General features: G+C 59.1%; 1 protein-coding gene across 4 annotated transcripts in view; it reads left to right on the top strand.

Annotated features, from left to right (window-relative positions):
• The window catches only part of HDAC4 (histone deacetylase 4), a 286561-nt gene that overhangs the window by 168623 nt on the left and 95892 nt on the right, over nt 1-22046 (top strand). For all 4 annotated transcript variants that reach the window (XM_047846439.1, XM_047846441.1, XM_047846440.1 and 1 more), the window contains one exon: nt 7697-7941. In XM_047846439.1, the coding sequence (XP_047702395.1) occupies nt 7697-7941 (245 nt within the window). The remainder of the gene's footprint in view (nt 1-7696; nt 7942-22046) is intronic.

Below are 22046 nucleotides of genomic sequence, written 5' to 3'. Positions count from 1 at the left end.
TGCCTTCCTTCTGCAAACTGTTTGTCAGAGTGGGAAGATGGTTGGGTCGGGGTCCCTCCTCGGTACTGAAATAAGGTAGCGAACCCCTGGACAGGTGCACCTGACCACGTCACCTCAGCAGCCATCTGGGCAGAAGAGCCACGGACGCGCAGGAGCTCAAGGAACCTCTGTGGGGAGGTGGTCTTGCTGGGAAATCAGGCTCCAGAGCTCCCAGGGCACCACATTCACCTGCAGCCCAGGCGCCGTCCACGACGTCCAGAGCAGAGCATACTCCGAGGGACAGATGGGCAGTGTCTGTAGCCCATAAGTTGGAGGGGGTGCCAGGGTAGGGGGGACGGGGAAGCCTTTAGAGCAAAAGAATTGAAGGCACGTATCAGCCGATAGAATGTAAGGACCTTCTGTGGGTCTTAATTTGAATACAGTTTAAAAGGCATGTATGGAATACTCCTCAAAACGGGAATGCTTTGAGGCCAATTGATAATATCATGGAAGAGTTGTTCATTTATTTGGGTATATTAATGGGATGTGATTGTGGTTTCAAATTTTTTTTTTTAATGTTCATTTATTTTTGAGAGACGAAGCACGAGCAGGGGAGGGGCAGAGAGAGAATCCGAAGCAGGCTCCAGGCTCCGAGCTGTCAGCACAGAGCCCGACATGGGGCTCGAACTCACAAACCGCGAGATCATGACCTGAGCTGAAGTCGGACGCTCAACCGACTGAGCCACCCAGGTGCCCCTGATTGTGTTTTTTAAAAGAGTTCATTCAGGGATACTTTCCAAACTACTATAGAAAAAAAGGCCTTGACAGCCGGTATCCCCCAGTGTAATCCAGATCTGAAGGAGGTGGGGGTCACGCAGAATACACGAGGTTGGCCATTAGTTGGCAGTTGTTGGAACTGAGGGACGGACCCCTGGGACTTGATTCAACTGTCCTCTCCGCCTCTGTGTGCTTCTGAGAATTTCCATAAAAAAATTTTAAAAACGTATTGCAGAGAAAGGTCATAGGCCCCAGGCACAGGCGAGTGGAAGAGGGAGCATCAGCAGCGGCCCCGGGATGGGGGTCAGAAGGCAGGTGCGTCAGTCAAGGCCCGTGTGCCAGACCCTCGCCACTCCCCCACCCCCACGGACGCGCCGCACACGCCCCTCCTGGGGCAGCAGCCCCCATCTGCGACGGGGCTGGGAAGGGCGGCCAGTCAGACACGCTAGACTCCTGGACGTGCTCCCCACTGTGCTCCGGAGTGAGCCCCCCCTGGGGGTGGCCCGCTGGAGGATTTTTCCTCCCGGAGAACGTAATCCAGAGGCCCTGGCGGGGGGACACCAGCAGGTGGAGGGCGTGGGCACCGTAACAAGAGCAGGGGCATAGCTGCCTTCCCGATGAGCGGCGAGCACGGAGACCCTCACTCAGTACCACGCCAAGGTGGGAAGGCTCCTCCCCAGGAAGTAAGGCCACCCCACGCGGACAGTCTTCTGGGCGAGAGCCCCACTCTGCCGACAGCCTGCGTGGGACTCCCTGCCAACACCCATACTCGGAGCAGCCTGGCGGCCGGGAAAACAGAGAGATGCAAAACAGACAGATGTGGGAGGACCGAGACTGTGCAGGGTTATCGGTGCCGTCCTCCCAGACCAGAGCAGGTACCTCGTCCACCACGAGGTGGTCCACCACGATGCTCTTAAGGGGCCGTCGTTCTCTGAACGTGGCCGGTGAGTCGTCAGTTAAAAACGTCAGAGCTGAAATGGTGCGAAACCCGATGAAGAGGTGAGAATACGTGTGTAAGGAAGCCTCATAAAATTGAGCACAAGCAAGCAAGAGAGAAAAACAGAGGACCCTTCGAGATCTACCGAACATAAGAAGTCTCAGAAGCAGAGCGTGCAAAAAGGAAAGCCCCAAGAAGGTAACTCAAGGCTGTCCCCGAGGGAGGACAGAGGCTGCCTCGCTGACCGGGCCAGCTGAGTGCCCCGCCCTGGCCGGAGGAGAGCCAAGCCCTGTCACCGTGAAATTGCAGAACCCTGGGGACCAGGACAAGACCTGACAAACTTCCAGGGCGAAAAATCTCGTCCCGTCAGAGGATCCGGAATCCGGATGGCTTCAGTTTTCAGTAACCGTGTTGGGAACAGGAGGGCCAGACAGTGGTGCTTCTAGGATCCTGAAGGAAGTCAGTTTCCGGCTGGAGTTCTGGAGGTAGCAGTGCGTGGAGGGGAGATGACTAGGAGCAGAACCTCCCTCCCCAGGCCTTCTCTCGAAGGCACCCTGGGAGCCTGAGATCCTGCAGGACGAGAGGAGGGGACAGAGACGGAGGAGGGCGTCCCCTGGAGGAGGAGGAGGCCGGCCCCCTGATGGCAGCTGCTCAGGGGAGCCTGGCCCACCTGGCCGGGCGGGAACTCTCCGGCTTCTGGGCAGGTGCCTGTGCCTGGGGGACCTGAGCCCGGGACCCTGCCCCAGACCGTCCTCTGTCACTGACCTGTCTGGGCCAGGCCCTCCTGCTCCCCTCCCTGCCCCGCCCCCTCACTCCTCTGCGCGAGGAGCCTTCGCGGTGGCTCGTGGCCGAGGGTGGAGGCTGGCCACCGAGGGTGCAGGAGCAGGGACTCTGCATCCGCCCCACCAGATGCCGCAGTGGGGTGGCCTCTGGCTTCCTGGGGGTCACTCGTGACCTCGTCCCAGACAGACCTCTTTCTGCCAGCTGTCCCGGAAGCCGAAGGCAGACGGGACTCCAGCCTCTTCCCTCTTCCTGGGAGTCTCCGTCACCCTCTTGGGCTCACTGCTGTCAGCCAAAGAATGGGTGTTTGGGGACATGCGCGTGGATGGCATCACCATAAAGAAAAGCAGGGGGTGCGTGACCAAGCCAGAATGTTGTGGGGGGTGGGGGGGCGGGCACACGATTTGGGGCGATTCTCTGATTCTTCGTTCACTCTTGCTCTGCCCTGACTACGCGTCCTTCAGCATGCGCGAGGTGTTTCACTCTACATGAGTTACACATTTCCAAGAGGCCCCCCCGCCTCCTCCTCCCTCCCCCCGTCACACACAGACAAAATGTCAGAGTAAGAGGAAATCGCAGTTACATGCTTGAAATGTCTATTATTTTTCCCTGCGTCTGAATGAGTCACTCTTCACTTGAACAGACCCTAAACTTTGGCCGTGTTTTCCAGAGAATACTGCTCGTCTGTATTTCGCATCCGTATGACGGCGTTTAGCGGAGGGGATCTGACCCGCGTAACGGAAAACTACAGTGTCCTTTTTGACGATCATTTCTTTTAAAGCACAGAGACTGGCAGATTTTTTTCGCTTTCCGATGGCGAACTTGTAATTCAGACAGCACGGCCGTGCCGTTTCTTATCGAAACGCTGAATGTGGTCTTTGTGCTTCTACTCACGTCATGAGTCCGACTGTATTGCTATGTTTCTCAAGGCACAACCTATAAAAGCAATTTTCTACTCCACATAAAATATTCATGAGAATACAGGCTTTTTTGTTCAGATGCTGCATTCTTTAAGTAGAGAAGGTTGTATTGTGTTCTTCGGGGAGCTTTGGGTCAAAAGCTCTGGCAGCTTCTGTGGAGAAGGCCTGGCCTGTCAAATGGTTTTTGATACAGAAATAGCACGAGTCGCATATGAGACACCCGCCAGCAGCTGGAAAGAAGGGGGACAGTGGCCGTGATCCCCCCGCACCCCGGCTGCACCAGGCCTGGGACCGCGGGGCTCCGGCCACGTCGCCCACCCGCCGGGCCGCCTGACTGGCCGCGCAGGAGGGATAAGGAGGTGGCATTTCTCTGCAGGCCTCGCCACGGTCTCCTTGTCCCGTGTCCGTTCCCACACCGGCTCTCGTGTCTACCTACAGACGCGGTGTTGTTTCCACCGGCAGAAGCCGCTTACGGCACCGCTGACGTAGGTAATGAGTAGCTCTTCCTTCTGTGTGCCGTGCTCTTAGCCTTCTTTAGCAGAAGAACGGAGTTTTGTGTGAGTTTTGTGCGGTAAAGCGAGCACTAGGCCCTCCCTGGCTAAGAAGCGGTCAATGCAAAAGGAACGTTGCAGTGAGAACAGCACGCCGTCCCGCCGACACCCGCACGTGTCCCGGCTCTCACCCTCCGCGCCCCGCTCACGGGCCCCCTCCGTCGTGTGCGGGCCCCTCACCCCCGAGCATCCTCTGACCTCGGCCTTTCGTGTCTGGGGAGGGACTAGCGGGGGCTGCCGGGCAGTGCTCCCTTGGAAGATTCCCTATGCTTCCAGCCTCAGAAGGATCTGGGAAAGGTTTGAGGAAACGAAACGAGCTCCAGCTTGCATGTGGCAGATGTGCACAGCCCGCCTCGGCCCGCTGCTGAGAAGGAACCGTCCAAACAGCCTGGTCCTGCCCCGTGCCCCTACCTGAGCACTGCTTCCCCCGCGGTGCCCCCCACCTCCGTGCTTCCCCGTGGTAGGCACCCCACTGCCCGCCCTTCTGCGTCTGAGGCCCGGCCTCCCCCACACCGTCACCTGCTCTGGCCCCGCACGGACGCTCCAGGATTTGCGCGTGAAGACCCTGCCCTCTGAGTGGGGGTTGAGTTTTCCCTCAACCTGCGTCCCCACGCCCCTCCACTTAAACCCTGACCTCTGGCCCTTGTTCCCACTGTGCCCCCATGTGGACGAACCACCCCCCCCCCAGCCCTGTTACAGGCTGGCCTGGGGGTGTCCCCGCGCCCAGCACAGAGCAACAGGGCCCCACACAGCTCCCCAGTAAACGAATGTGTTCGTAGAAAAGTTCAGCCCGCCGTGTTTTTGAAGTTACTAAAAAGCTGCTCTGTGGTCAGCACCTAAAGGGATTGACCGCTAGACGTTTCTGATGGTCCCCTGAGCCCCTACGTGAAAAATTGGAGTAAGGAGAGGGTCTGCTAAATGAACAGCAGCCGGGTCTTCTGCCCGGCGGCTCAGGGCCGGGCTCGGTGCCACGGAAGATCTCGGGTCCCCAGGCAAGATGGGACCCCTCGCACATCTTCTAGCGGGGGGGGGGGGGGGGGGGGCACACGAAGTGAGGCAGCTGACACCGCGCAGGGCAGCGTGCTGATGTCACACGCTCTCTGTGGCTGTTTACTTAAACCAAAACACTGTCGCTTCGCCAGGCAACCCGGGGCTGCTCTCACCTGGAAAGGGAGTCGGACCTTCTCGCCGCGAGGCTTACGGGCTCAGTGCGTTGGTGCCTGTGTGGGCGTGTGTGACCCTGCAAGACACAGTCGGGTTTATCCTTAGAGAGCAAAGACTGACTAACCCGGGGAGGCCTGCCCCGTGCTCACCTGTGTCTGCGGCGTAAGAGGCACGTTAGCGGGTCCACGGACAACAGCCTTCTCGCTGCACCCGTGGCCACACGAGGGTGAAACCGGGTAGCCATCCGCAGTAACGGTGCTTCCAGGAGGCGTCCCGCACGGTCACCCTCGGGAGCGAGGGATCACACACTCCCTGAGAGAGAAGAGTGGGCGTCGAGTCCTGTAAGGAGCCCAGTGACGCCCTCTTTCCTCCACGTTTGCTCACGGAGCTGTTCTCCCTGCCCTCGTGTGTGTTCCTTCAAAGAGAGTCTGAAGCAAATGGAGGAAGATATTGAGGTTTTTCTACAACTGCTATTTATATGATTTTCCCATTTTTCTGTATTTCATAATAAAAATGATCAAGAAAGGCAACTGATAAAATCCAGCCTTTCCCAGCTCCGCGCGGTAGGAATGGGTAGGATAACGCTGCTCCCTGGTCCTTCCTGTTCATGAAAAACTATTTGTGTAGATTTTGCTCATGTAAACAGCAAATAAAACCCTCTTAATATATCAAAGCTTGATACGCCATTAGAAATAATTGGTTGCGTACATTTTCACAGCTGGAGGGTACAGCTCACTGATGGGGGGAAACGGAAGATAAACAGTCCACTGACATTTTATCCTGGCCTTCCCGGGGCCCAAAGGATAGGACAAGGGAATACTTTCTAAGAGGGTCGAATACGGAGTATTTTCCCACCACCCTCTGGGCGGCTCTGTCTCTTCCCTCTGTTCCCTGGGGGTCCAGGGTGAGGCACTCCTCAAGGTAAAGCTGGTCCAGGCCCTGGGGCCCCTGTCAGCCCTGCCCCATGGGCCTCGGAGAGCTCCAGGCCCTGGAGCCTGAATGGCTCCGGGTCCTGGGGGTGGAGGAGACCGAGATTTTGTATAGGAGCCGGACGCCCCGTCCCGGGCAGCATCCAGGACTCCGCCTATGTGAGCCGCGCCCTGCAGGCTACACGGCCACGTGTTTGTCCAGGACACTGGGGCTCAGGCCAGGTGACTACAACGAGGGCTTCTGCCAGAGCTGGGCCTCTCCCTCAGCAGTGTTTCCTAGCCTTGCCTCATCAGAACGGCAGGGCTGTGCCCGCGCAGTGACCACAGAAATGCTCCGTCCTGAGGGGCGGTTCCACGAAAGCGCCAGTTTACCGGGAGCTCTGGGCTTGTGTGGTTGCGGGGTACCGACTCCCCAAGGAACCAGATGATGGCTGGAATCGGAGGGCCCTGTGGTCTGGGCATCAGGTCCCAGGGCACGTGGGCAGGCCAGTCAGGAGACCCTGGAACAAGGTCAGGTGCATAACGTGGCCCCACTGGCAGAGGATCCGGCCAGAGGTGGCCCTGATGGTAAGGAACTGGGGTGGCCTGCTTCCGTTGAATTTGAATTCCCACCTGACTACTGAGCTCCCTGGAGCGGGAGGCCCCAGTCTCCTGCCCCGGGGCCCTGGGTCTGGTGTGTCACTTGAAGAAAGGGGCCCAGAGCGGGTTGAGGGGAGCTCTCTGGAAGGGGTGGGGAGCTCTGGGCCTGTGAGCTGCAGGAGCACGGTGGGGGGGCAGCTGCCCCTGCAGGGGACTGTTCCCCCGCCTGGCCCAGAAGCAGCACTCACGGCCTGTGCTTTTCGGCCTCAAACCTGCCGTAGGAGGAGTCCCCCCGTGGGGTTATGGGGTGATGGCCAGAATTTAAAACTTTGTGCACGCTTCTCCTGTCTGCAATTTGATATTGATCTGTAAGCATCAAGACTGATTTCGCTTCTGTTTCTAATCGGAATCACTTGAGCTCGTTTTCGGCAGTACATTAGTAGGAGGAAGAAAATCCACTCCTTGGCGGAGCGCAGCGGCCCAGGACCCTGATGCACGTGCCGGGCGGGCGCTCACTCGCTGGCCGAGGTCGGGAAACACGTTTTCCGGGAGGGCGCGCGCCTCTCCACGGAAGCGCGGGGCTGTCGCGGCCGTGGGGACCCCGGCAGCGGCGCACGCTCTTGTGCGCTTCGCGCGCACAGGCCCTCAGTGGCTCCGCGAGGAGGAAGGAGAAAAGCGCAGGCCGGCTGGCCTCTCCGCGCACTCGCGTTTAGCTCTCTTTACAGCCAGCTTCTTTCTCTTTCTCGGGGGACTTTCGGGGACGACGTCAGGGCGGCCGCTGGGTCCCCCCGGGGGCCTCTCCTTGCGGGGCGCGGGGCGGGGCGTGCGTCTGGCGGGCGCCCGTCGCGGCCTGACCTCCCACTCGCTCTCGCCGTCTCTGCCCTTGACCACCGGAACGCCGCAAAGGCCTCCCGAGCCCCGCATTTTGAGCCGGTCAGGCAAGGGGGGGGGGGGGAGGGGGCGGGGCAGCGTGCTTTAGCCCAGGGGCGCCCCTGGGCATCGGGCAGGGGGCGGGGAGGGGCCCGGGGACGCCGTGCCGCGGCAGTGACCGGCGCCTCTGTGCTGTGCTCTCTCCCGCAGTGGATGTGGCCTCCGCGCTGCCTTTGCAGGTCGCGCCCCCGGCGGTGCCCATGGACCTCCGCCTGGACCACCAGTTCGCGCTGCCCGTGGCGGAGCCCACCCTCCGGGAGCAGCAGCTGCAGCAGGAACTGCTGGCCCTCAAGCAGAAGCAGCAGCTCCAGAGGCAGATCCTCATTGCCGAGTTCCAGAGGCAGCACGAGCAGCTCTCCCGGCAGCACGAGGCCCAGCTGCACGAGCACATCAAAGTAAGCGGGGCGGCGGGGCGCGTGCGCACCTGCGGGGGCCTCCCCGCGCCGGGCTCCCCGGGAGGGGGGCGGCGGGGCGCGTGCGCACCGGCCGGGCGCCGCGATGACGCACAGGACGCGCCTTCCTGTGCTGACCCCGACCTGCCGGGGGCCCGCCGGTCGGGCTGACTGTGGGGCGTGCAGCGCGCTGCGGGAAAGTCACCGAGGCCCAGGGCAGGAGCGGGCTTCAGGGACGCGCTGACGTTTCATTTCATCCCACAAGATAACACGTCCCCAGGTAGAAAAATTACCAGCGAGAAGAAACGCCAGAATCTTGATGGACGGGTGACCGCCTCTGGGTGGCGCGTGTATAAATCCTTCGCGTTTCCTTCTTGGGACTGGTCTCTTCTCAGTTGTCCCCATTGATCCTTTAGAATTGGAAAAATATGGCGCTATTTTCTTTTCATTTGCATTTAATAAGAAAGAACTAGCAGATTTATCTCCTTCCTTACTTACTGTAGTCAGTCTCTGTAAATATTCATCCTGAGCCCAGGGTTAAAATTAAATACGTTGGAAAGAGCCACGTGTTAGTAACCAGTGGCAAAGCTGTGCTACATCGTGGACAGACCACTTGTGACAGCTGTGACCATAATAGGCTCCGCTGTATTTAGCACCACGGAGAGAAGCACCGTCCGCGAGATACAAACAGGGCAGATTAAAAGCGAGAGAGAATCTTACCTTTCCCGGTAGCCAGCCTGAAACGAAACAGAAACCCCCAGGTTGTGGAATTCATCTGTTCTGTGTGACAGAACACCCTAACCTCGGCGATTTAAAGCAACAAATGTGCCTTAGCTCATGGTTTCCGTGGTCAGGAATGAGGGGCAGCCCAGCTGGGGCTTGTGACTTGGGGTCCCTCACAAGGCCAGGGCCGTGAGACCCTCTTCCGGGCTCACTCACGTGGGTGTGGACGGGAGGCTCAGGGCTCGTCACCAGCAGAGCCTCCCACGGTGAGCACCCCGAGAGACCAGAACGCCAGGTCCGAGGTGCAAGCCCCAGTGCCTCCTGCGGCCGTCTGGGAAGTGACGCAGCCCCTGTCCTGCCTTATTCCACTGGTCGCGTGCAGCCCTGGTGCATCCTGGGAGGGGCCCAGACAAGGGGTGAGTAGCAGGAGGCAGGGATCCGGGAGTACCGTTGGGAGCCTGGCTACCGGAAGGGGAATGTGAGTGTGTCTTAAATAACCTTCCGTTTCCAAACTGTTCTTCAACGTGTAATGTGTTAAAGGTTTTGTTTATATGCATCTCGGGACACCATCGTGGACGCTACGCACGGAGCGCGTCTCCTTGTGGACCGGCTGCATTTCCAGCGCTCCGGGGCCACGCGTGGTCCGTGGCTACTATGCGGGACAGCACAGCTGTGGGGAACTGAGAGCCCTCACCCTGTGCTACCGGATGCCCCCGAGACACCTTTCCATGGAGACGCACACGGCCCGTGGGCGACAGCGCTCAGCCCTAGGCTTGGCTTTGTCAGGCTCCAGCCGGCCCCTGGGCGGTGTGTGCCACGGGGGCCACGCGGAATCGTCGCCGGGTCTGTCTCCTCCTGCTTCCGGCCGGTAGTTTCTTCCGTCACAGGGTCTCAGCCACCCCTCCCGTACCCGTAGAATACCGTTCGAAGTATCCATTGAATGGCCGCTGTCGACGGGGTGGGGGAGACGTGACTGTGCTGGGGCCGTGGCCTCCCTCTCTGTGTACCCGTGCCGGCGGGACCGCGGGGCGAGGCCGCCCAGCGGCGTCACGTGGCTCGGTGGGCCGCATCACAGATGCGTGAGCACCGCCAGAGGCGCGTCGCGAAGGCTGTGTCCTCGGGCCTCGTGGGGCCAGGCCGGGCTGCGGAGCTGCGTGGCAGGCCCGGGGTCTTGGGAGCTGTGACGTGGCTTCGCTTCTGGGAGTTTGGGTTTGCTGTCGCCGCGCCTGCCGCTCTCGCCCTGAGGCGGCCGGCCCCCCGGGCTCAGCGCCCGATCAGCCAAGGCCGGACGGTTCCCTGAGCTGTAGGAGTCCCGGCCCCGTCGTCTGGACTGTAGCATTCTAGGCGGCCTGGGGGTCCCGCGGAGCGGAGGGGTCGCTGCCCTCCGTGCCCTCGGCCACCCGCAGCCGTCGTGACGGCCGCTTCTGACAGGTGTCCTCGGGTGTGCGGTTCGGGGGCCCACGGAACAGGCGCCCCGCCCCTGGCTGACCCCACGCGTGCGCCTGCTGGTGGCCGCTGTTCTGCGTGGTGGGTGGGCGAGCGGCGGGATCTGGGTGCAGCGACGTGCCCCTGGGGTCCAGGTCTGTGAGGCCGGCCTCGGGAAGCGGTTGCTTGCCAGCGGGAAATCACGAGTTGCCGCTCTTCCCGGTGACCCCCTGCGGCCCGTAGGGTGGTCTTCCGCGGCATGGGGGGAAATGGGAAGAGCCCCTCAGCGGGCCGTTTGTCTTGTCCGTGAGGCTAGAGCCTCCCCTTTCTGGGAGTCCCAAAGGCAGACTCTTGGCTGTCCTGCGTCTGGCATGTGCCTCCAGCCCCGCCAAGCCCGGGTCCCCCCCGCTCTGTGGCGGCCTGGGCTCGGCCACCCGCGTTGTCACCCCGTCTTGGCATCCGGCGGGTCACTAGTCTGCCTTCCCCCGTCCTTCCAGGCGGGTCCCTCGTACCCGGAGGCCGGCGGGCCCCATCGCCGCCCCTCGCCTTTCGAGGCCAGAGCGCCGTGTGTCCCGGAAGGTCCTCTGTCCCCTGGTGACGCGGTTTGCGGCCGCGCCCGGCGCCTGGCTGGGGAAGGAGCTCGGGAGCCGCGTCCACCCTGACCCCCCGGGGCCCTGTGTGCATGTGACGGGGGCCTGCGCTGCCCGCGGACCCGCGGGGGTGGCCTTCTGTGTCCACGACGCCAAGGAAGACCACGTGTCAGCTGAATTTGTAGCTGTGGCCGGAAGATGAGAAACCGAGAATAACAAGCGGCTGAGAAGAAACGAGGCCCGTGCGGGAGAGGGGTCGTCGGGAAGCAAGAGGAAGCAAGAGAAGGGAACTCCGGGACCGTCGGTGCTGTCACCTTGGGGCGGAACTGGGCTGCCCGCATGCCTGGGGCCTCCGCCTCCGGGAGGGGGCAGGTCTGGCTTCCCCTCCCTGACCCCCTGTCCCCACCTGGAGTTCTAGGGCTTTGTGTCACTGCTTTGGAGGTGAAGGAGTCTCCCTCCTGAGTCCTCACATCGGCGCCCGCGAGCTCCAGAGCAGCTACCACAGAGCCTGCGCGGGACCCCCCCCACCCCCACCCCCACCCCCACCCCTGGTGTCGCAGAGCCTGTGCCGGGGCCCCCTCGTGCCACATAACCTATGCAGTGACACGCCCCCTGGTTCCACAGAGTCTGTGCGGGGACCTCCCCCCCCAGTGCCACATAATCTGTGCCGACCACCCCCCCCCCCCCCCCCGGGTGCCACTGGCCAGGATGCCCCTGGCCATCAGGCTGCTCCACATGCCAGGTGTGCCCCTGAGAACTCTCCTCACCCACAGGGCCAGATGCTCTAAGAGGTGCCGGGAGCCCCACAGACATGGCTCTCACAGACACGACCCCCCACAGACGTGGCTCTCACAGATGTGGGACCCCCCCCACAGATGTGGCCCCCACAGATGTCAGGTGTGGCTGTCACACATGTGCCTCCCCACAGATGTGGCTCTCACAGACACGGCCTCCACAGACATGGCAGTTCAGATGTGGTCTCCCCACAGATGTGGCCTTTATAGGCGTGGCTCTCGTAAATGTCCCCCATACAGATGTGGCCCCCAAAGACACGGCTCTCATAGATGTGGGTCCCCCACAGATGTGGCCCCTACAGATGTGGCTGTCACGCACTTGGTCCCCCTCCATAGATGTGCCCCCCTACAGACGTAGCTCTCGCAAATAGACGTGGCCCCCCCACATGCGGTTCTCACAGATGTGCTCCCCCACAGACGTGGCTCTCATAGATGTGGTCTCTATAGGCATGCCTGTCACAAGTGTGCACTCCGCCCCACCCCCATACATGTGACCTCCATAGTGTGGCTCTCAAAAATGTGATTGCCACAGGGCTCCTGGGTGGTTCAGTCGGTTAAGTGTCTGACTTCAGCTCAGGTCATGATCTCACAGCTCGTGAGTTCGAGCCCCATGTCGGCCTCTGTGCTGACAGCTCGGAGCCCGCTTCGGATTCTGTGTCTCCCTCTCTCTCTGCCCCTCCCCTGCTTATGATTTTTCACACTCTCGAAAATAAATAAACATTAAAAAATTTTTTTTGAATGTGGCCCCCCCACAGATGTGGCTCTAAAAGATGTGCACCCCCTTGGATGTGGCCTCCACATAAATGTGGTTTTCACAAATGTGCCCCCCCATAGACATGGCTCTCACAGATGTGGGCCTCCCTGTGGCTCTCACAGACGTGGCCCCCATGGACGTGGCTGTCACAAATGTGGGCCCCCTCCATAGATGTGGCCCCCACAGATGTGGTTCTCACTAATGTGCCACCCCACAAATGTGGCTCTCACAGACATGGCCTCCGCAGACATGGCAGTTCAAATGTGGTCCCCTCATAGATGTGGCCTTCATACATGTGGCTCTCATAAATGTGCCCCCCTCACAGACGGGGCTTTCACAAATGTGAGCCCCCCCCATATATGTGACCCCCACAGACTTGGCTCTCACAGATGTCGTCCCCCCCCATAGATGTGGCCCCCCACAGATGTGGCTTTCACAAACCTGCCCCCCCCCCCCACGAACGTGGCTCTCACAAATGTGGCTCTGGGCCCGGTTCTCAAAAGCACAGGGAGAATCTCAAGTTTATATGTTCTCTGCATTTTAATCATGTGTTTTAGTTTTTTATGTAAAATGGAGATCATAAAAGCTGTTTAACCTCTGTAATTGAATCATTACATCAGTTGGCTTTTATTTGGATGATTTAAACTCTCTTCATGAGCCTTCATATTGTCGGTGACATTCGGCAGTGAAGTTTGTCAGACAGATTTCTTCAACACACAATCTAATTAGTGTCATTAAATCATCAGTGAATTTGAATAGGATTTTATAATTAAAAAGGGAATAATGTTTAAAATGTAACTTAAATTGCTAACTCTGGGCAAATGAGGTCTTTCATGAGGTTTCGGCCGTCAGCGTAGCACTCTGTACTTAATGCGATTTCTTGCCGGTTGTGGCTGATTCGGGTACCGTGTCCCGTGTCCCCTCCTTCTGTGCTGAACAGTGAGTTCTCTCCCGAAGAGGGTCCCAGGTGAGCGGCATAACCGAGGCAGAGGAGAGAGCAAGCTTCCGTGGGGCCAGTGTTTACGCCCGGAAGATTCTTTTTTTTTTTTTTTAATGTTCTTATTTATTTTTGAGAGGGAGAGAGACAGAGCATGAGCAGGGGAGGGGCAGAGAGAGAGGGAGACGGAATCCGAAGCAGGCTCCAGGCTCCAAGCTGTCGGCACAGAGCCCGACAAGGGGCTCGAACTCACGGACCGCGAGATCGTGACCTGAGCTGAAGTCAGACGGTCAACCGACTGAGCCCCCCAGGCGCCCCGTTGGAAGATTCTTAACCATTTCGTCAGCCGGGGTCGCATATGTGATGAAAAGACCATTGTCTAGATCTGCCGCTTTGGGGGTTAGTTGCGTTACTTTAATTTGTAAAAATTTTGTCCAAGAAACACACGTTTCCGATGCCTCAAGCTGAAAAGTAGCATCGCGCTAACCAGTAGAGCTGGCCGGCCCCGCCTGCCGCTGGGATTCCCAGGCCTCAGGTTGGTTCTGGTCAGGTGTGCTCCCCATCTCTCCCCGGCCAGCTCTGTCCTTCCATTGAAGATCCCACGTGGTGAGGTCCCCCTTGCGGAAATGACGTGGCTCTCTTGCCCTCCGTCCCTCAGCACGTGCAGACGCTGCCACCGCGGGCGCCTCCAAGCACTCAGGCCACGCTCTGATTCGAGAACTATCCCGGGTCTCCGTTCTTGTGTCTGTGGCTGCATACACCACGCAGTGACCACGGGCCCTTGGGCTCAGCTCCTGGCTCTTCCGCCCTTCCCGTTGTTGGCCTCGTTTCCGTGACCCCGATTCAGATCCCGTCCTGCAGCGTGGACGCGTGTGAGTTCTCACTGTGGGCGATCGCCGGTGATCACGCTCACGGAGCCCGACCCTGGTTTTAAGTGTTAACAAAGCGGGCACACGATTTCCACGTCTGAAGGTGTCTGCGGTCTGAATTGGGCACATCTTTAGCTCAGGACCGACGATGGAAATACTCATTTTATGCAGAAAGGACAACGGTTGCATCGTCTAAGCCGGCGCAAGGCCCTTCGTGCTCGAGGGGCGACGGCCGCCATTTCAGAGGGGCTGCAAAGACCGTGTCGTGGGGTGTCTTTGCTTTCGCCCCGTAGCAAACCACCCAAGTCCGGCGTTTGGCACAGCCTCTGTCCGGTTTGCAGAGCGGCATTGGGGGGGTGCTGCAGGTGTGGGCTTGCTCTCATGCTTCTGTGACCGGCTCTGGCCGGCTGGTGGCCGGCTGACCTGGAATGGCCTCACTCTGTGGCCTGGCGGTTGGCAGGACGTTCGCGGATCATTTGCTGGTCCCAGCGTTCCGAGCTCACAAGAAGACGGCGTGTTTTAAGCCTCTGCCAGAGTCCAAGATGCCGTTGCCTGCTGGCCAGGGCAAGTCTTGAGGCCAAAGTGAGGATTCACCTGGAAATCTACCCCAGGGAACGGATGTTGGGGGCATGCAACGAATAGGGGCCAGAAATGCCATGATCTTCTCCAGGAGGCCCTGCCCCGTTCAGAGGGCGCCGAGCTCCCTGAGTCAGGAGCACCGAGAAGAGGAGAAGCGGCAGGGCTGTGGGCCTCCCTGTGTTGGCCGTGGTTCCGGATTCGGCGTGGGTCCCTTCACCGCCATCCATGGGCAGTGGTATTTTTATAAACGTATTTTTCCCCACGTTTTGCACAGACGCTTTTTTGTATCGGGAGCCTGGCCTTCAGCCTCACTGATGGGAACGCTGTGAGCACGAATGGGGCGGGGTTGACACTGGTACCGGGGCCACCGTCTCGGTTCCCCAGTGGCGGTCACCGTCTGCTGTGTTGGGGACACGTCCCCGTAGACCCTCCTGTGTGGCCCACCGAGCGGACAACCCTCTGTGCCCCAGGAGCAGCCGCCGACTGGCCCCGGGGCCCAAGCGTCCCTGGGAGGAGAGGAAGGCCTGCGCCCCGGGGCCCCTGTGCCCGTGTGTGGGAGAGAAGCGGGGGGGGGGGGGGGGGGGGCTGTGTTCGCGTGCGGACGCCGCCGTTTTCACAGGGAATGTTTCCACGTAAAAAGCCTCTCTCTCTGATCGTGTAAGTCGCTGATGTTAATTATCGATTAACTGGAGATTACGGAGAGGAAAATGTTACTCCAGCGCTGCGAGCTGGGAAAGCTGTCCCACCTGAAGCGTGTCCCTGTCGTCTTCTGTGGGTTGTGCTCATGCCTCCGTCTAGACAACAGAAATGCTGTTGCCGACCCAAGGTGAGCACCTGTCTCTACCTCTCGTTACCTATTGCCGAGTTCTTCCTCCCAAACCTGTTCCAGTCCTGAGTGAATGTGGGTCTGTCTGTCTGTCTGGGTCTTTCGCACCCACACCCACACGATTCTTCGATCGGCAAAATATTAAAGCAGCGTGAACCAGGACAGGGAGCATTTGCTGGCCTGTCCTGGAGGGTGGTGCCCAGGCTTGCTGGCACCCTCACTCCTGCCCGGCCTCTCTCCCACCCACGGGGAGGCCGGGCCACGCGGTGACTCTGCCTCCCGGCGGGGGGGCGGGCACGACGGACCCCCGGCAGCGTGATGCACTGGGCTGTACTTGTTCACGGTACGTTTCCATTCTGTCTCACACCCTGTCTGCTTCCTCGATGGGGGGTAACCGTATTGCTATATGTTTATTAACTCGTTTCGTTGTTCCGTACTAATTGTCCTTTGCTGTTTTCGTCTTGCCGTGCTCTTTCTTTTTGGTGTATGGTACCCTTCGTAAATTAAGGGCGTTGTTTCAGTGTCCCTCATCTGTTGTCATTTGGCTGTCCTTCTTCGTGAACCAGGCGTTTCTCTGAACCATTGAACTGGCGCCTCGCCCCTATGACAAGCGCGTGTTTGTTTGGCAGACCGCCTCCAGCCTCCCCCCCCCACCCCCCGCCCCGTGCCGACCCGACACAGCTCTCACCGGGAGCCTTGCGTGGCACCATCCGCCACCCTCCTGGTCCACACGTTTGTTCTGCACGTGGATTCAGCGGCTTTTTTCACGGGGTCTCCCCTGAACGAACACCTGCTTTGAAGGTGCAGCGGGCCAATAAATTAGCAGGACGTCCTGTAGTAAGTCCCCAGCGTTGAATTCCTAACCCAGGAGTGCACGTCACCCTCTGATGATGTGAGGCTTCTTCTGTCCTGGCGGAAAGCCTTGTTTTGTTTTTTCTCGTGCAAGGCTTACGGGTTCTGTATTTATTGGGGGTATTTTATAGATTGTGTTATCAGAACGGAGTGTGTTGCTTCCCTTTATTTACTGCCTGGCTACTTACCGTCAGTGCGTAGAAAAGCTCCGAATTTCCCGAAGTGCGTTCAGTTTTCTCGTTAGTCCTAGTAAATGTGTAATGGGTTATCTCACGTGCTCCCGGTAGACGATAACGTCGTCCACAAATAATACTTGTCTTTTCCTTTTTTTCTTGAGCTGCGTTGACTAAAACTTCCGTGATCACGTAGCGACCCGACCCACTCCATGGCAGCACACGGTGGGGGTCCTGGGCTCGTGGCTTGCGGGAGCAGCAGGGAAGGCAGGACCCTCCTCCTCCATGCCGCGGTCTCCTTCAGGATTGCTCTGGGGCTCCGTCTCCGGGCCATGTCACCACTTGCCCTGTGCTGTTGAGTCAGGCACCCCCACTGGCTGGCTCCGTGAGCAGGTGGCGGGCGCTCTAAGGGCAGAGGTGTTCCTGGATCCTGTGTGGAGAGACCCTGGCCTTCTTCTGTTGTTGGATTAAATCGTCTTTGAGCTATTTTATAGTTTCCTAATGAGGATCTTGGTCATCTCCATCACAGAGGGGCTTTTCCACCGCCTCTGCCAGTTCAGGGTGTCAGACAGGATGGAGCGCGCGATCCAGAACCGAGGCTCTGCCTGGGGTCACCCAGCCTTCCTGTGCTGCGTCTGCGGTAACCGCCCGCTTCTGATGAGCGGCCGCGAGCACGTCTGAGGGCGGGGCAGGCAGCGGCCACGCGCTCACCTGGCAGAGCCAGCGGGGAGAGGGACACTTCCCCGTGGCGAGTGTCTGTTCGCGTTTTTCCTTGTCTTTATTTTCTTTAAAACTTTTTAAATGTTTATTAATATTGAGAGACAGAGAGACACAAAGCATGAGCGGGGAGGGGCTGAGAGAGGGAGACACAGAATCCGAAGCAGGCTCCAGGCTCCAAGCTGGCGGCACAGAGCCCGACGCGGAGCTCGAACTCCCGAGCCGTGAGATCATGACCTGAGCCGAAGTCGGGCGCTTAACCGACTGAGCCACTGAGGCGCCCCGCTTCTTTCCTTTGCTTTAATAGAAAATACTTAGTTTCTTCCTCATTCATTTTTTCATGGTGGTAAAATTCACATATCCTAGGTTATCATTGGCCATTTTAAAGTGTATAATTTATACATTTACAATACCGTACAACCTTGGCCACGATCTAGTTCCAAAATATTTTTGTCACCCCAAAAAGAAGCCCTGAAGCAGGCACTCCCCGTCTCCCCTGGCCACAGCCCCGGCAGACCGATCTACTTTCTGTCCGTCAGAGTTCGCCCGCTCGGGATATGCCGCGTACGGGTCGTCACGCGCTACGTGGCCCCTTCACTCAGCGTAAGACTCTCAGGTCTCATCCACGGTGCAGCTGTGTTAGAGCTTCCTTCCTTTTTCAGGCTGCGCGATATTCCCTTGTGTTTTGTCTGTTCATCAGCTGATCTACGCTTGGGCTGTTTCCGCCTCTTCGGTGGCCGTGCGTGGCGTTGCTGTTTGAGCATCTGCGCTCACCTCTCTGGGGTGGGTACCTGGGGTCGGGCTTGCCGAGTCACGTGTAGCCCTCCGTTGAACTCTTAGAGGGACCACTAGACCCGACTCACTTTTGTATTTCGTATTTCGGGAAGATACACAAGAGCACAAAATTTACAGTTTTATCTGTGTTTGTTTTGCCACTCAGTGGCCTTAAGCACAATCACGTGGCCGTGTGACCGTGAGCACCGCCCATTCCCAGGACGTTCTCATCTCCCCACACAGAAACGCTGTCCCCATGAAACACCGACTCCCCGTGCCCTCCCCTAGCCCGGGGGCCACCCTTCTGCTCCGTGAACCGGACTCTCCTGGTACCTCCTGTGATAACATCATGCAGTGTTTGTCCGGAGCAGCTGTTCTCCGCGTGGGTTTAACGGTAGAGTTCAAGGGCCCGGGCGCTCAGAGTTGTGTGCTGCTAGCAAAGTAGCTAAAATAGGCAGGGCGGTCCGGCAGGCGAGGTCGCTGCCGCGTGGCTGTGTCCAGACCCCTGCGTCTGCACCCCTGATGTGCTCACACCTGGGCACAAGTGCGGACCACCACTGCCACTGTCTCTTCCCGTGGCCAGCCCCACACTGGCACTGGGGGTCCCCCAAACTCGGACCGTGGTGTCTTCGTTACGTTGCTGACTTAACATGTGTGTACATAAGTACTCGAGCGGATGAAAGTCAAGCCCGCCGTGTACTTGCAAGAATGTTCTGTACCGCATGCCAGATAATACTGTTAGGGTGGGAAAATAAGGTGAACTCTGTTCGGTTTGCTAACGTTTGCAAGCGTTCCGGAGACCGAGCCACGGTCCGTCCTTGGGCTTTTCTAAGAGTGCGCACCTTTGGGGACTGATCTTGGTAGGTAAACCGAGAGCTAAATATGAACCCAGAAGTTGCTGACTTCCGATTTAACCACCGGTCATTCTGTTGTGTTTCCGATAAGAAAGACAGACCGAACTGGGGCAGCAAACTGGACCAGACCCCTAACAGACTGCCGCTGCGGGGGATCCCCACATCCCCGAGGAGTGCCTGGTTAACGGACTGAAGGAGGTGTTGGCTGGGGACCCCTCTATCCAGGCTGGGGTCATTTTTCTCCTTTCCAAGTGATGTCAGTTCAAGGGAACCCAGGGCCAGCTTGTGGCAGCTGCTAGTGGCACCCCATGCTTCTGGAAGCTTCCCTCTTGCATTTTGGCCCTAATGCCTCTGGGAAGGGTATGAAGAGGGAGCATATAAACCTGTGTGTTTAGAGGGTCTAGTGAGTATCAGCAGGGGCAGGTGTGGGGAGGCCCCCAGTGTAGGATTGCCCCCCCCAGCACATACCTGGAGTACGCTGGTCCCCAGTACATACCTATATTATGAAGACTTTCGTGAGCCAAAGTGGCATAACGCAAAGAAGAATCACCACTAATTTATATGAAAACCTTTTTGAGTGTGTCCACATCGAGAAAATCGCCTCTTAGGCTTTTCTGATACTTAGGGCACGTGTTGCTAGCAGATGCACAAAATCAATCGAGATCAAGCCCAGATGCTCGCAGACACGGTTCAGAGCTCTGGCGGCGGGGCGGGGAGACGGAGGGCGGTTCCCGGGCAGGGCTCGGCGGAGCCCCTCCTGCCGCCCCGGGTGTGTGTGCTGCCCCTGGACCGGCTCGCAGCAGAACCGATGCTTTTCACGTATCTACTCCCTTCTCCTTGTTTCAAGAAAGTGAAAATCTTCTTCACGTTTCTTTGAAAACAGGCCCTAACGGAGGTCTTTCGCAAAAGCCCAGTGACATAGCGCAAACTTTTCAGAAGGAGGGGATACCTGTGCTCCCTGCAAAGGTGCAGAGGCCTCTCGCTTCCTGGCCTCAAAGGCCAGGAGAAAAAGTCTAGCAGGCGAAAAATAAAAATTATCCCCACACATGCGCTTTTTTCCTAGCAAGGCTGAACTGTGTGTGTGTGTGTGTGTGTGTGTGTGTGCGCGCGCGCGCGCGCGCGCGTGCACGCGTGGAGATGTAAGATCTGTCGGTGTGATCTGTGCTGTTTGCACGGGTAGGAGAGTTCTAGAGCCATTCAGCTGACAGTGTGAGTCCTCGCCTTGCAGGCAGAGGGATAAGATGGGAAGGAAGCCTGGCTTTCTGGCCCTCGCAGCCCAGCCCTGATGTTTACTCTCATTATTACCTGTCCCGGTGGCTGCCCCAGGCCGGGGCTTCCAGGTCACCTGAGGCAGCCGCTAATGAGCCAGCAGGACACTCCGGGTTGTTGCAGGCCGGTTCCTAGGAAAGCTCAGCCTGCCTGCTGGCCAAAGTCCTGCGTCATCCCCGCACCTGTCTGCACCTGGGTAGCGTGTTTATGGAGGGAACCGCTTGTGAGGCGGCCGCTCTGGCTTCTAGGCGGTCATTACGGGCAAACGGACGGCCTTGCCTGACCTGCTGCTCCGAGGGCTCCTGGCGACGCCCCTGCTTTTCCTTTGCTTCCGGGCGTTTGTGGCACATGAGACCATCGCGCTTTACACAGCAGCCCCTGTGATCGTGCCTTCTAGAGTGTAGCTACCTGGGTTTGTAGGAGGGTGGAACCTGCTGTGCACTCCCGGAGGCAGCTGTAGGAGTTTCTGTCCTACAGAGAAAAGAGGCTCCCGCGCTGTGCACAAGAGGCTTGCGTGCACCCTCCCCCCTCCCCTGTCCGGGCTCTCCCTCCTCAACGTGATCTGGTCCGCGACTCCCCCAGGCTCGCTCTCCTGCCCAGGATGGTGGGCCTGCAGCAGCCAAGGGGCCGGGGGGCAGACACAGTCTGACCTCTACACAGCCCAGAGCCCTCACGGCAAGTGTCTCGGGCAGAAGCCCTGGACAGGAAGGAGCCAGGGTCGCCTCCGGTGGGGTAAGGCGTAGGCCTCACCGTGAGGCAGCTTCTGAGGTCAAGCCTTGACGAAGAGCCCAGAGTTCCAGCAGCAGACACGTGATGGGCGAGGGCGGAAGGGGTGCGGGCCGCCGGGCTCGACTGACCCTGCCCTCACCGCCCCCTGCTCCCCTCGGCCTGGGTGCGCAGCCTCTGGGGGGCCCGCTGTGCCCCAGCGCCGGGTGTCTGAGGCAGACCCTCCTCGTGGTACTGGAGGGCGGTGGTACCCTCGTGGGTGCTTTTGACCACTGCTGGTTGTGCCACGAGGCAAGAGGGAAGAATGGTTTTGAACTTACGGAACGCGCCCTTTTGATTGGAACCGGGAAACCCAGTGAGCTAAAGCTGGAAATGGCCCCATTTTGTGAGGACGCCGTGGGGAACGACACTTTGGCCCCAGATGCTCACTCAGACCCACGGCCGAACAGGATGTGTTCCTGGAGGTCAGCCCCCAGACCCCGAGGTGGGAGGGGACACACTCTTTCTCTTGCTCTCGGTCACACGTCGCGTTCTGCGGGTGAGGGTCACGGGGCCTGCCCTGTGCTCGCCCCAGGGATGATGCCTGAGAAAGCCCCGGAGCATCTCGAAGAGTCGACACAACATGCCCCGGGCCCGGCCCTGCTTCCACGTGGAAACGGCCTTGCTGTCTGGCATTTCTTACTGGGCCCTTCTGTGGCACTGAGCACACCAGGCTTTTACAGTGTTGAAGAGGCGTTTAAGGTCTGTGTTTTATTTTCAGTTTAGCCTGTTCTAAGTTATACTGGGAAGTAGGTGGCAAAGGCAGTTACTCGTGTCCGTCTGTCCTCCTGTTAAGTGCTGGCAGGTACCAGGCCGTGGGGACAGGCAGGCTTCCTGCAGGGGGCGCTGGGGAGAGGCGCCCGCGGGCCTGCACCCTCCCTGTCCCCTTCCTTTTGAAAGTATCTGTCCCTGAGGAAGTTCCAAGGGACTCGCTCAGGGCGAAGAGCAGGCCCAGGCCAGCCTCGTGTGCTCGGTGTGGACGTGCCCACCTGAGTCCCGGCCCCGGGCCCCAGCCGTCCGTGCGTGGAACCTGGTCCCTCTTCCTTCCTCTCCTGCTGGCCTGGTTGTCCTGTGTTTGGGGCACATCACCAGCCTGGGCCACCGACCGGCAAAGGAGGAAGAGAAACAGAAGGGGAGGCAACTGTCACCTGTGCTCGGGGTCGTGCTGAGCGCCGTGAAAAGAGCCCCAGGAGCAGACACGGGGCTG

The sequence above is a fragment of the Prionailurus viverrinus genome, unplaced genomic scaffold (assembly GCF_022837055.1).
Source record: "Prionailurus viverrinus isolate Anna unplaced genomic scaffold, UM_Priviv_1.0 scaffold_39, whole genome shotgun sequence".
In the NCBI taxonomy this organism is placed as follows: domain Eukaryota; kingdom Metazoa; phylum Chordata; class Mammalia; order Carnivora; family Felidae; genus Prionailurus; species Prionailurus viverrinus.
Note: the sequence above shows the minus strand (reverse complement) of the source record. Positions and strands in the feature narration are given on the sequence as shown.